The following is a 13,291-nucleotide window of genomic DNA, read 5'->3' as shown; positions in this document are numbered from 1 at the left end:
GTAGGGAAAAGCTAAAGGATCCTGTCTTCTGCTTCTGAAGCAGAATTGTTAGGCTCCTGTCTGTTTCCTTTGAGTTGAGCAGGCATCCAGCTTCACCTGGCTTCTGAAAGGCTCAGATCCTCCCAAATGTTACCACTTGCAGGTACACCCAGAGTCTGCTGATGCTGTACCCTTGGCAGCTTGTCCCACCCCTCCACTGTGGAGCATCACAGCAGTCCTTCTGACTCTGTTTTCTACCACGTTTGAAATGTAGTTCAGCTTATGTTAAAATCTTCTGTGTTTATATACATCTTTAAAGTGCTCTATTCCTCTGGCACTTGTTTCCCCATGCCTTGGCCCTGGTCCCAAAACTACTGTGTGTTGCTTTCCCTCCTGCCTTCTTCCACCCTTGCTAGTTTTTAAGTTCTGCTGTAATTTCTGAGTTTTGTTGCAGCTGTGACTGTAGTCAGACTGGATGCTTGTTTGTCTCAGCCTTTAGCCAAAGTGACGTTACTCACAGTGCTGTTGTATTGTCCTCAAAAGTGAAGCAGCTGAACTTAATCTGAAGCAACTGGCATTAAGCCCTACGATTTTTATTTTATTTTATTTTTAAATTTTTCGAGTTTACATGCTTATTAAAGTTATACAATTAGAATATTCAACAAATTGATATGCTTATTCAAGGGACATACCTTTAGGATTTTCTGAGTGGAGCTTCATGTATGTGCAGAACTGGAGTGTATTGGAATTATTGTCTTATTCTATCAACTGAGATTTCTTCCCTTGTCCTGATTTAAGATTATTTTACTCAACAGCTGTGGATGAGTGTTTATTTGAATCTTTAATTTTTAATACAGATTAGCGAAAAGCTGTCAAAATATTATGCAGTATCTTTTTATGAGCTAACTTTGCTCTCTGTTTCTTTCTCCTCTTCCTTTGAATTTGCTCTCCAGGAGTCGCTGTCTAAATGGGTCCAGTCATGCCTCCCAGTAAGAAGCCAGAGGGCTCAGGAATTAGCGTTCCCAGCGGATTGAGCCAACGTTACCAAGAAAGTGGTTTATCAAAGGCACTTCATGATGACGAGGACCTAGACTTCTCTTTGCCCGCCATCAGATTAGATAAAGGGGCCATGGAGGATGAAGAACTGACTAATTTGAACTGGTTACATGAGAGCAAGAACTTGCTGAAAAGCTTTGGGGACTCGGTGTTAAGGAGTGTTAGCCCCGTTCAGGACATCGGTGATGACACGCCGCCGTCTCCTGCCCACTCTGATATGCCCTACGATGCCAAGCAGAACCCCAACTGCAAACCTCCTTATTCCTTTAGCTGCCTCATATTTATGGCCATTGAGGACTCGCCAACCAAAAGACTGCCTGTAAAGGATATATACAACTGGATCTTGGAACACTTTCCATATTTTGCAAATGCACCCACTGGATGGAAAAATTCTGTGAGACATAATCTATCCTTGAATAAGTGTTTCAAGAAAGTGGACAAAGACAGAAGTCAGGTAAGTTTGGCACTATGGAAACCTGTCTGCCTCTGAAAATATTCACCTGCTAATCCCAGAACATGTACATAACAGTGAAATGCAGAATATGCAACGCTGTCCCTGGTAACACAGTTCATTAAATTCAGAGAGCCAACATTTCTTTAGCATGGCTTATTCTGATTTTATAAGATTCATTGTCTAGACATCTGTAAGAAAGAACTTGGTGTGTGTGTGTGTTTTCTCTTTTTCCCCCAGCTGGTGTCTTCATGCATAGTGGTTAAATATTGTTTTTAGTTATCATGCTGTGGTAATGGTTTCCAGCTATACTAGATTAATGTAATCATGTTATAAATAGGCTGCTTGCTGTTCTTGGCTTATACAAATGTATAGTGAGAGGGTATGCTTTAGGTAAAAGTCCATCACATTTTCACTGATGCGTGTTGTAATCTGAAAAAACTTTTCTTTCTTTGAAACAAACAGAAGTAGTTCTGCATTTTGGTGGTGAAGCTTTGTTCCACTTCAGGCAGGTTTTAGAGAAACTAGAGAGGAGATAGGTCTGGCATGAAAGGTGAAAGTTATCAGTCACCAAAACTTCAGTCATTCTCTCCCTGGGTTTCTGTAGCTGCTGTGACTGGTGCAGTGGCAGAAGCCTAGGGAGCACATTTTTGCTTTTGGATCTCTTGGTGTCACCTGGTTTCATTGCTGATCCCTCAGTGGCATCTGCAGGAAGAGGCTGTATGTGAGGGAATGGGGAAGCGAGCTGCGCGGAGGAGGCAGTCCTTTGCGCAACCTTCTGCCAACCACTTTAGTCTGCCTGGGAGCAGATACCAGTTTTCAAAAGGAACCATCTTCAGAAGCAGTGGTCTGGGTGGATCTTTGGCAGAGTATGAGAAAACTGGTAAAAATATCAGCTTCCAGAATAATTTCACAGGTCAGTGAAATAAATATCAGGTAAAATCACATCACTGACTGTCTCTAGAATTGGCTGAAGGTCGGAAAGTGGACACTTTACTTTCTTCTGGAAGAAACAATACAACACTTAACTGTTGTATTTCAGTGAAGTAAATGCTGTGATTGTCTTGTAACTGGTTACCCTTAAACTCGACTTCTGTTGGTGGTGCTGTTCTCCCTGTTTTGGGTCTGATTTAACTTTAAATGATGTGGAATAGGAGCTCAAGTAAATCTAGAGAAAGAGTCATACATTACTCTAAAAGAACGACTTTTCGTTTAAAATTCCTTAACTTTCCTTTCTCAGGAGCTTTGCTTTTTTAAACAATTTACTCTCTTATATATTTTTTTTCTTTTATATTAAATGACATTCCCTAGAATCCACTGTCTGCGTATTTGTGATCATACACTGTGTGTTGGTATTTTTATAAATTACTTGTGTATGAGATAAAAAAACCTGCTCCTGAACTCGTCCTTGTTTTGTATAAAGCAGAGTCTTAAATTCTTGTTTGGAAGTGAGAACAGAATAACAAGTGCCATACCAAAGTTTTATGATCCTGTCCCAGACTATAAGAAACCTCTACACAATACATTTAAAAAACCCCAAAATACCATAACTGGCAAGGCATGTGTTTAACCCTGCCATTTATGTTTTGTTCTCTTCCTCTGTTTGCAAGTTGACTCTTTAGGTTACAGCTTTCTTTCTATGAGGAACTTGTCTTCACGTCTATCTGTCAAATATCTGGCAGTCTGCTGAGCACGTATGAACAATACCACGATGTGCTGCTTCTCCACAGGGAAGTGGTGGAGCATGATGCATGACTAGTCACCTACGTTTTGAATTTGTGATTAGAGCCATGGTTACATAGCCAGACAACAAGGTGTGGTGGGAGGCCTTGCCTATATGAACAATGAGGTGGGGTTTTTATTCATTCCTGGAAAATCCCAGGTTATAAGAAAGACTTTTTTCCATCTCCTGGAGATGCTAGTAACTGCAGGTTGCTGTCATTAAGGTGAATGAGATGAGAATCTCAAATGTGAAGTGCAATGAGACAGGGCATTTAAATCCCCTGCTGGATTTCTCTTGTGTCCTGGCAAAGGGATGTGTCAGACAGAGTCCTGAGCACAGAATTGGCTCTTGGTCAGAATTGCTGAATCAGGTGCTTGACAGCTAATTGTGGACTTGGAAAGCAGTAAACATCAACTGCTGGCTTTGAAAAATACCTTTGTGTGTGTGCATATGCACACTTGTGGTTGATTTGAGTACCTCACAGCCAGCATCTCTGCTGTTGAGACAGAAAGTGTCCATTTAAAGGGTTCCCTGGTTTAGAGCTGGGGCTTGGCCAGGGGAAGGGAGGGACTCACCTCTAAAAGGAATCATTTCATGCCACTTGTTCCCCTTTGCAGCCGGATTCTGCAAACCAGAACCTTGTAGTCTGCTTATCTTACTGGTTTTATGTGGGGAAAAAAAGGCATTTAGCAAATGGCATGTTATAAAATGCTAACAAGATAGGCTTTGAAACATACAGTACAGGGGGAAGGAGTTAATCAGTGCTGGGAATTGCAGGCATTTGCTGGCTGATGTGTGTTGACACACTGAAAAGCTAGAAGCTTTTGCTCTAGTAGTTGTGCTTTCCAGTGTTTGTGTAGCCTTTAAGTAATCATTTCTTTTTTAAAAAGTTCTGCTGGACACTTAATTCTTTTTTTGAATTTCCTCTGCATGGCAGTTTTCTAAATCTTGGGCTCCACTACTTTATATTCACGTGGCTAAATATGTATTTAATAGTGTGCAGATTTTTCTGCCTAAATATGAATGCTTGCATTTCCTGATGTGAGATCCTTTTATTGAGGGGATGGGGGAAACTTACGGGCTGCATCACTCGAGTTTTTAACTTGCCCTGTCCTGGTGCTTTTAAGTTTGGTGTGGAATGCGAGGGATAGACATTTTTCTCCTCAGATTTGTTTATGCACAGCTGCTATTGCACTTCCTCTGCAATCCATCAGGCTTACCTGGCAAGCCTGACTATTCATGTAACTTTGCGATAAGGCTGATTTTCTGGATCGAGACAGAGAGCTGGGCTGAAGAAGGGAAAATGCTGAGCCTTTGATTGTACAAACCTCTTTGCATGGAGCTCAGCAGTTTAATAATAGTTGGCCAGAGTATGAAGTATCACATGATGGGGAGTAGATGAGGAGTTCCCTGGCTTTGTTTATACTGCTGGACCTGTGAATTCAGTCATTCAGATTAATCCTATTGTGAATGTAAAGATATAAATGTCCTGTAGTGTGTGTCCCATTTAGTACAGCCCGTTAGCCCATGACTTCCCTGACTTCCCTACCATCTGGTCCTTGGCTATAGAGAGGAATTTTTCTTGTATATGTGTCTCCATAGCAACGAGTTTGCAGTTGATATGGAAAGTAAGCAGTTGCCCTAGCAACAGAGTTACTGATGTGGCAGCTTCTCTGCTTGCAGGGAAAGGACTAAGCTAGTTCAGACGCATTATGTAGGTTTGCTGTAATTATAGCTGTGCCCACTAGTGCTGCTCTAGCTAAGGGTGTGTTGAAAAATTTAGTTATAAGCCGTATTTTTTTTCCTCCTTGAAGATTTATTTTATTAATGTAGGGATTCTTGCTTTGAGTAAAGGCTGGTAGGATTGCATTTTCAGGGCATGTGATATGTCTGTGCCTTTTATGAATGCAAACTTTCTTAATCATTGCTATCAAATGAGGGGAAAGGATGTTTCACCTCGTTGGCTTGTCTGCAATTTTATTGTCTTAGTGAACAGCCCACTGTTACAGAAGCTGGGGCTCTTGTCCCATGCCCCTTTCCGCTATTTAGCTGTCTTGTCCCTGGTCTGTGCTTCTTTGGTCATCCTATTGTGAGAGTTTCTCTTTGTGTCTGCTCTGTGTTGTCTGAGATAGGGAAACACACACATGCTCCTGCCTGTGTGCAAGCTGAAGAAATACAAGTCTTTTAAAGGTTTATTGGCACTCGTGCTGAGGGATGTCTTAATAAAAATGTAAGGAGGGTAAGGGATATGTTTATGGGGCTGGGAGAAGAAAATTCTCCTCTCTTGATGTGAAAGTTATTCTTAGAAGTAAGTGGTCCATAACTGGGTCATGGAGATCCAGCCAGGCTCCTCCTCCGTCTGGAGCAGGCTCTGAGGGCTGCCGAGTAGTCCTTGGGCTGCAGAGCCCAACTTGTCCCTGTGTAATATACTGCTTCTCGTAAGCACTCTGCCAGGCATCTGGCAGGTCCACCTGGGAGGGAACCCTCTGGGCACAGGAGACTTCAGGAGTCCCTCTGCCAGCATCTTTCCTGTGATGTGATAATGTCTGGGCTTTTGACAGGTAAAAGCCTACAGAAGGATAAGTACTAGCTGGAGTGAGAGGACAAGGAGCCTGCTTGTTCTTTGTGAGAATCTCCTAATCCAATCTGCATATACACAAAGGCAAGAGACCACTGACTCTGTCCTCCCTCTTCTAACATTATTGTTTGAGATCTCCTGTGAAAGCTCAGTGGCACTCTAGGGATAGAAATTAACTCCTCCATTTTTAATATTGTCATAATCTAGACTGACCCAAATAACACAAGCGTCAGAATCTCACTGTGTTTATAGCATGTGGTGCAACTAAACTGTAAAAAAATAAAAAGTCTCGCACCAAACAACAAAACAACTCCTCAGATTGAAGTTAAAGACTTACGATGTTGACTCCATTAATACAATAATGTCCTAAATAGGCTGATCCAACTGTTAATTCCCAAATTGATAAAAGGAGATGTTGCGGCTTTAAGCTGGAATTCGTCTAGCTTAACTTGAAATCAGTTTTCTTATGCCTCAGTTAGTCACACTATAAAGCTGTCTAGTATTAGGAATTTGATATTTTGAGAAATGAGATCAATCAAAGTCTCTAGAACCAAACTATAATATGGGGTTTCCAGATATCAGATGATTTCTGGAGAGCTTTTCTTGAACCCTTTCAGTTTTGTTTTTGAAGTGCAAACACAAGAAATGATACAGAATATTTAAATAATAGATTTCCTAAAGTTGTGCATGCAAATAACATATACTTTATTTCACTGGCTTCCAGCTGGTTGGCTTTACATCAGAGCTTACTCTTTTCAATTAACTCGGCCTGTATTAACTGGTTTAGAGCTGTACAAAGCATAAGCAGTTCTTTTTTTCAAATAATGATGAGGAGCTGGCAATATCCGGAGAGTCCTCTGAACCCTGTATCTAAGGTATTCATGTTATCTTGCTCTTGCTTAAGATAGCTCATGGCAGGCGCCCTGCTGAGTGGCTGGGGTCTTAGTTGCACATTGACAGGCTATTGACCTACCAGAGGGGACTGGCTACTTAAACTGGAAAAACTGCTGGTGTCTGTGCCTATAACCCACAGCTAAGACTGTATAAAGTGTGTTAAGCTGTGCTGAAAGAGCCCAGACAGGAAAGCAGGAGCAAGCTGCTCTTCACCCATTGGCTTGAGCTGTGGTGGGCTTGATGAGTCCATTTTTCAACTGTGGTCACGCTTCTTGGCTGCTTGCTCCAGCATCTTTCTAGTGCATGAACTTTTGCATTTCTGTGGCAAATCACCAGTCTGGTCAGAGATCAGATGTGGTTGGATTTTTATTTTTTTTTCTTGCATTGCTTTTCAGCTTAATTCCCCAATTCAAGACACAGCACAGTACAACAAACAGTTGTGCCAGCACAAAGGAAGGAGTGAACATGATGGGGAGGCTGGGGAATATCTCCAGTTGGGATTGCTGAGGAGACAAGCCATTCCTGATGGAAGAAAGGCCTGATAGAGGCTGGTAGCTGCAAGTAGAGTCAGTGCAGGACTGCGTGGTGGGGTACTAGCTGGGGTAAAAGGAGAAGTTTAAATGCAGTGAGAGACTTCAGGAGTAGAACCATGCTCTTTGTTGTTCAAGTGGCCTGTGTTAGATGCTTTCCGTGGTGTTTTACAGCTGTTTTAAAGTAATCAGTGTCTGGGCTGCCACTATCAGGCATGATCCTGGCCCAGCCTGGCCTCCTGTTCCCCTTGCTGGAAGATTGAACTGATCCAGGACTGTTGCATTTGGGTTTTTTTTCAGTTGGTGAATTTAGTGGGATTCTTTTTCAGCTCCCTGCTTAGCTCATGGTCACTGTGGTCAAAGGAGTACCAGTGTCAGCACAGGCCATGTGGGCTCAGCTCTGTTTAATCTGGCATGAAACTGTGCCTGCGGCTTTCAGCCAGCTCAGAGCTGAACCAGCAGCAGCAGAAAACAAGGAAGGAACGGAGGATGCTCTTACATTCAGTAGCACAGGCTGTGCACTGGGGCTGGGTATATATTCAGTCAGATAAATGCTTGATGCTAGATTGGGCCCATACATCATGAATGAAACTGTCCTAAGAAAAGTGCACAGGTGTGTGCATGCACACGGACACAGACACACACTTGTGTGTTTTCTCAATATTCTGAAAGTCGGTTTCTTTCCGTTGCACGGATGTTTTAATATTGGCAGTAGAGGTGGCTCTGAGTGGAGCTGTGTTGTGGATCCTCTGAAAAGCTGTTGTAGAAGAGGGAAGGATGACAATAAAACTGTCAGTCTTTCTGTGCTGCTGTCTTTATGTCCTCATCACCACCTAGGTTTCTTCCTAATTGCCAGGGAGCTAACGAACTCCTGTTGTCACTGTCAGCAAAGGAAGCACGGATCATGGGGCTGTGCTCTGGTTTGAGCACAGGCCTTGCTGATGTTTGGGCCAGAGTACACCCGTACACAGGAGTGCTTTATGTGTCTGTTAATGAACGCTGGCCCAGGGGTATCACCATGAAATACTTTTGGCAGTAGGCAAGACATGCTCCTGAGCATCCATTTTCCAGAACTGGAAAATAATTACGGATGGACTGGGGGAGAGAGGAGGTGCCAAAGTTGATTGTCTAGCAGTGCTTAATTGACAAGCAGCAGACAAATGCAGGCAGTATGTTCAGGTGCACTTATGAGTCCCTCTCCTTAATGCTTTTGCTCTGATGTCTTTAAAGGTAGAAGGGATCTTCTGTGTTTGCTTGAAGACTTATATCAGTCTTGTATGTTTCACATAATTCCTGTGTGTGTTTTATCTCGTTTGGAAGAATTCAGGCACAGACGTAATACTGTACATTTTCTTTATTTGTGGAGACAAAGGTGGCTCTTTTGAAAGAGCAGAAGTGTTGTTGCTGTTGGACAGTGGCTTTGTGGATGCCTGCTGGGACACTCGCTGTTCAGCAGAGTCTTGCTAAGCTGGGACTAACTGGCCTGGTAGATGAAGGCAAGGATCACCTTCCTCAGCTGTGGTGCTTTTAGTGAGAGCTTCCTGAGCTGTTTCTGCTTTGAGCAGAATTAGTCTCTGGGACTGAAGTTCACAGCAATTCTCACCTTTAATTACACAAGTGAGTTCAGGATGCCTTAGCTCTCTCGTGCCATCATGTCCGTGATTTCCTCTTAGCCTACATTCAGGCTTTCCTGATCAAGTGGCTGGAGCTGCTGAGACGTCCTGTAGTTGTGATACTGCACCCACGCCATGGTCATCATCACTGCCATGTCTTTTAATTTAGTGCAGATTATTGCAATGGCAATAAAACTGATTATCTTTTCTGGAGAATAAGCACATTTATAACAGTCTGGATGCTGACAAGATTTATCTACTTGCTGGCAACTCAACTGGCTTCCATAAAGTCCTGAATTTCTTGTAGCTATAAGTGGTGTCAGTGATAGAGGTCATGTAAGATAAACAACGGTAGGGAGGAAGAAGGGGAGTGACCATCCTACTTTGGCATAAGCTTTTTTTCCTCCTTAGGTTTTGGTGGGTCACTATTGGCCCTTCTTAACCTGGAACATTACTTGTTTTCTTCTGTTTTCTCACCAATTTGGATTTCAGAGGAACTACTTTTTACTTACTCTTGAGTAAACAACAACAGAATTAAGACTGAGGACTGTGCAAAGTAGTAGTTGTGGCCATAAACTATGTCTTTGGATCTTACTCAGCTATTTGTAATAGTAGTTTTGAAGACAGTACATTTTAATTCTTTAGTTATGTTCTTCAAATTCCATTCTGGGTGTTATGGAAACATTTTCCTGGGAACTGATGTAGGAATTTGTGATAGGACTTATTCCAAGGAACTGAAATGTGGCTTGATTTTTCTTTGCTACAGTAGAAAAGAAACCAAATTGCTGCCCTTAGTCAGTGACTTAAGATACCAAAACACTATCTAGGGCATGCTGAATTGCTATATTTTGTTGCAGCAGTGAACAGTAGCAATTTACCAGTATCTGAGTACCATCAGGATTTTGAAACACCAGTGTAACTTGGTGTAACTTGCTGAAAGGACTGTTGGTAAGCAGAGGAATGAACAGGCTTCTATATGGGGAAGTGTCAGTGGAATGGAAAAGTGTCTGTGGCAGTACATGGAGCAGAAACTTACTGATGTGATTTTGTCTTTGAGAATCTTTTTGAATGCTGAATTCACACTCCTTCAAGCTATGAGCAGAAAATTAGGCTCTTCTTCAGAGCTGTATGTTTGAGATCCCATAGCTGCTTACTGTGGGAGGGTACTCATTGAGATGAAGAAACTATTGTAAATATTTGTCTAGTTTACAGTTGAGAAAACAATGCCTACAGTTCAACTTGCAGGGGCTTCAGGGGTTAATGCAAGACTAGGGTTAGGTACTCTGATACCTTAAGTTTTCATTTACATATTTTTATCGCTTTTCCTCACCCGTTAGGGTGGAGAGTTGGAACACACTGCTTGTTTGGTGTGTTCCAGTAAAAATAGGGAAAATCATTAATGAAATGCTCTGGTTTTAGATTGGGGGAAGGATGAACATCACTATTAAGGTTAAGTGACACAGAATGTACTAGATGAGCAGTTTTGCATTTAGATCTGTTTTCTGTAAATTGCTGGGGAGAACTAAATAGCTCTTGCAAGGTTCATCTTTAGGAATAAAGTCCTTGCTATGCAGGAAAAGCTGTATTTGCAAGATTCTTCTCAGTACAGCTGCCTTGAAATAGCTGTCTGCATGCAACCTCCTCCAGCCCTGGTGTAGCACAGAAGCATTGCACTTCCAGAGACCCTCACTGCTCCTGGGAGCACTTCAAAGGCTTTTGGAGAGGCTTGTTTGACAGCTTTAAGAATTGCATGCTGCCGCCTCAGGTGAAGCTACAATTGCGCTTAGAGCTTGAGAGAAAATGGTACAGAGCTCCTGGGTCAAAAGGTATTAGGTTCTGCATGAATCTCCTTCAAATATTGTATTTATTTATAAATCTTAACTGAGAATAATGATATTATTCTTACATAATTCCACCCTTCCTGAAGTACTTCAGGAGCTGTAGATGAGTAGTCTTAAGTGATATGTTGGCTTGTCTGCATAGCTAAGGTAGGAAGAAATGCATGGTGTGCACAGGAAATGCAGGTTCTTATTCTTTAGTTGGAAGAGATGGGAACTTTGACACAGGACGTGGCTGAGATGGCTGGGAATCAGACAAATCCTGGTGCTTTTTTAGTGTCACATGGTTTATTCTGAAGCAGTCAAGTGAACTTGTCCAAAATGTTTTGTCCTGCTTTGGTAATTAAAATAATGCATTTATTGTTATATGATTACCTCATCATACTAATTTGGGTTTTGTCTCTCTTATCCTCCTTCTCTACGAATGAATGTTTTCCCCCTTAATGCTCAGGGTTAAATGTGCAAAACTTGCTGTTGCAAAGGAGGGTAGATTTGTTTTTCACAATTTTAAATGAAGTTCTAATACTTTCTAGACTTTTGACTACACGGAGAGAAAAAGGAAAGAAGCTGCCATAGAGACAAATTGCACAGAAGGCTCAGAACAGTGCTAGCTCCCAGCTATTGAGACAAATAGGATTTCGCTGTTCAGACTGCACCTCCTTTTCTGCTTAAATGAATTTATTTTTATATCTATCTGTATGTGTGTGTATACAAGCATTTTATATACAAAAAACGTTACATTGTCATATTGTTTTTTAGCTCATACAAGCACTTTGAAGGCAAAATCAGAGCAAAAAGTAGTCTCGATTTGGGTTGCTGCACAAAGCTTTCTATTTACTTGCATCTCTGTGCCAGGAGAACAACTTGCTGTGGTAGTGGAACATCTCTGAAAATTTTCCTTGGAACAGACATGTTCTGTTGCCACAACTGGTTACCAGTTTGTCTAAACAGATAATTCTAAATAAAGGGTTTAACCTGAACTGTCTCTCTTGTGTTTTCCAAAACAAACCAGCACTTAAAATTTAGTAAAACACCCCCGCTTTTACTATTTTTTTTGTTTTTTCAGGTTTTGATAAAACACCTGTAAGACTTCACTGCATTTTGGGCAACACTGCTCTTGTTTGGAGGAATGAAGTTCCTTGTTCTTGGCTTAGCAAGTCTGCTTTGATGTCATTTGTGGTTGGCTTTTAGACCCGAGTAATTTTGAATTTGGAAAAGTGGAAATGTAATTATGACCCTTTCCATTAAGAGACAAGGTTTTCTGTCATTAGGGTGAGAAGAAAGGTAAAATTTTCATGTGGAAAGCTTTGATTTCCATTTCTAGTATTGAAGTTCTAGGAAAAAACTTGCTTTTTCATCCTGTTTTTCTGCTGACTAGGAAAAAAATAGGAAAATGCTGCCTCTCCCCTAGCTAAAATGCTTGCATTATTTTAGTTTCAAAGTAAGCATGCTTATTATTTAACCACTTCTGCTAATTACCATGTGCTCCTTCACCAGCACTTGAGTCCCACTCACCCTGTCTAGTATGCCAAAAATGCATTTCACTGGGCTTGAGCTGATGGGACAAGAGTCCATGTCTTAATTATGGTAGAATTATCCACTTGTGTGCCACATCAACTTTGATTTATTTCCCTTGCAATTTATAAAACAGGGTTCAGAAACTTGTTGGATTTGCACTCTGAATCTTTAATTTAGACATTCATTAAAAAGGGGAAGAATTTGCTTCATCAGTAAACTCTTGTTCGTTGCATGTTTTGACTGTGTGTTGATTCCTGTTGTTTGGCATTAGGCTGAACAATAAAACACTTCCAGAGCTGGTTTAAATGGCTTTTCAGTCCATGCCACGTGTAGCCTCAGCCTTCTCACACTGTGTACAGAGACATGCTATTGTTTGGAAAGGGAGGGAATTCTGTAATAGGCCAAGCAAATTCTCTCTTGTTTGTGTTGTGTGGCTTTTAAGTTAGACTAAGTAATATTAGCATCTATCGGTGTGTGTAATAATATGGATGGATATGATAACGATCGTGTGAGGACTATTTATATAGAGGTCTGGGCTTTAAAAGTGATAAAATTGGCTTAAAAATAATTTTGCTATTTAAAATAATGAGGGAAATATATGCACCTTATTTTATAACCTATGAGATCTTTTACAGGCTCTTTTACACAAATGAAGAAAGCTAGAAACATTTTGGCTTGGTTCCTCTCCTTCTTTTCCCCCCCCCCCGCCCCCACCTCCCCCATGCTTTTGCACCATCTCATGACTTCCTAATAGGAACACCTAGAATCCAAAGATGCTAAAAATGCTATGCATCAGCAGGATTGAAGACAGATTATGTGGGTTACAAGAAAACTGTAATCTGTGCAGTTTCTTTCAAACTCTTTTGTTGGTGGTGTGTTTAGTATTGTCCTGGAGAGTCTTTGAAAGAAAAACACAGCAGTTGCATAAATCCTCTTCTGTACCATGCAGACGTCAGCATTTGTGGTCACTGGGTGCAACTATGAAGAGAAGGACCCTTTGGAGTATATCAGCTCTTTTCTACGGGCTGGAACTTAAGAGCTGGTGTATTGGCTTCCTTTTGTGGGACAAAAGTCACACCACCAGTATGCTCAAGGGCTGGTGGTTGTTTTT

At 41.4% G+C, this 13,291-nt stretch overlaps 1 protein-coding gene across 2 annotated transcripts in view; it reads left to right on the top strand.

Annotated features, from left to right (window-relative positions):
- The first annotated feature begins 946 nt into the window (after positions 1–946).
- Positions 947–13,291, top strand: part of FOXN3 (forkhead box N3) — a 129,924-nt gene continuing 117,579 nt past the window's right edge. For both annotated transcript variants that reach the window (XM_010003706.1, XM_010003705.1), the window contains exon 1: positions 947–1,489. In XM_010003706.1, coding sequence (XP_010002008.1) covers positions 947–1,489 — 543 coding nt within the window. The remainder of the gene's footprint in view (positions 1,490–13,291) is intronic.

The sequence above is a fragment of the Chaetura pelagica genome, unplaced genomic scaffold (genome assembly GCF_000747805.2).
Source record: "Chaetura pelagica isolate M959 unplaced genomic scaffold, ChaPel_1.0 scaffold48, whole genome shotgun sequence".
NCBI classification, from domain to species: Eukaryota; Metazoa; Chordata; class Aves; order Apodiformes; family Apodidae; genus Chaetura; species Chaetura pelagica.
The sequence above is the reverse complement of the archived record's forward strand: the minus strand, read 5'-3'. Positions and strand labels throughout refer to the sequence as shown.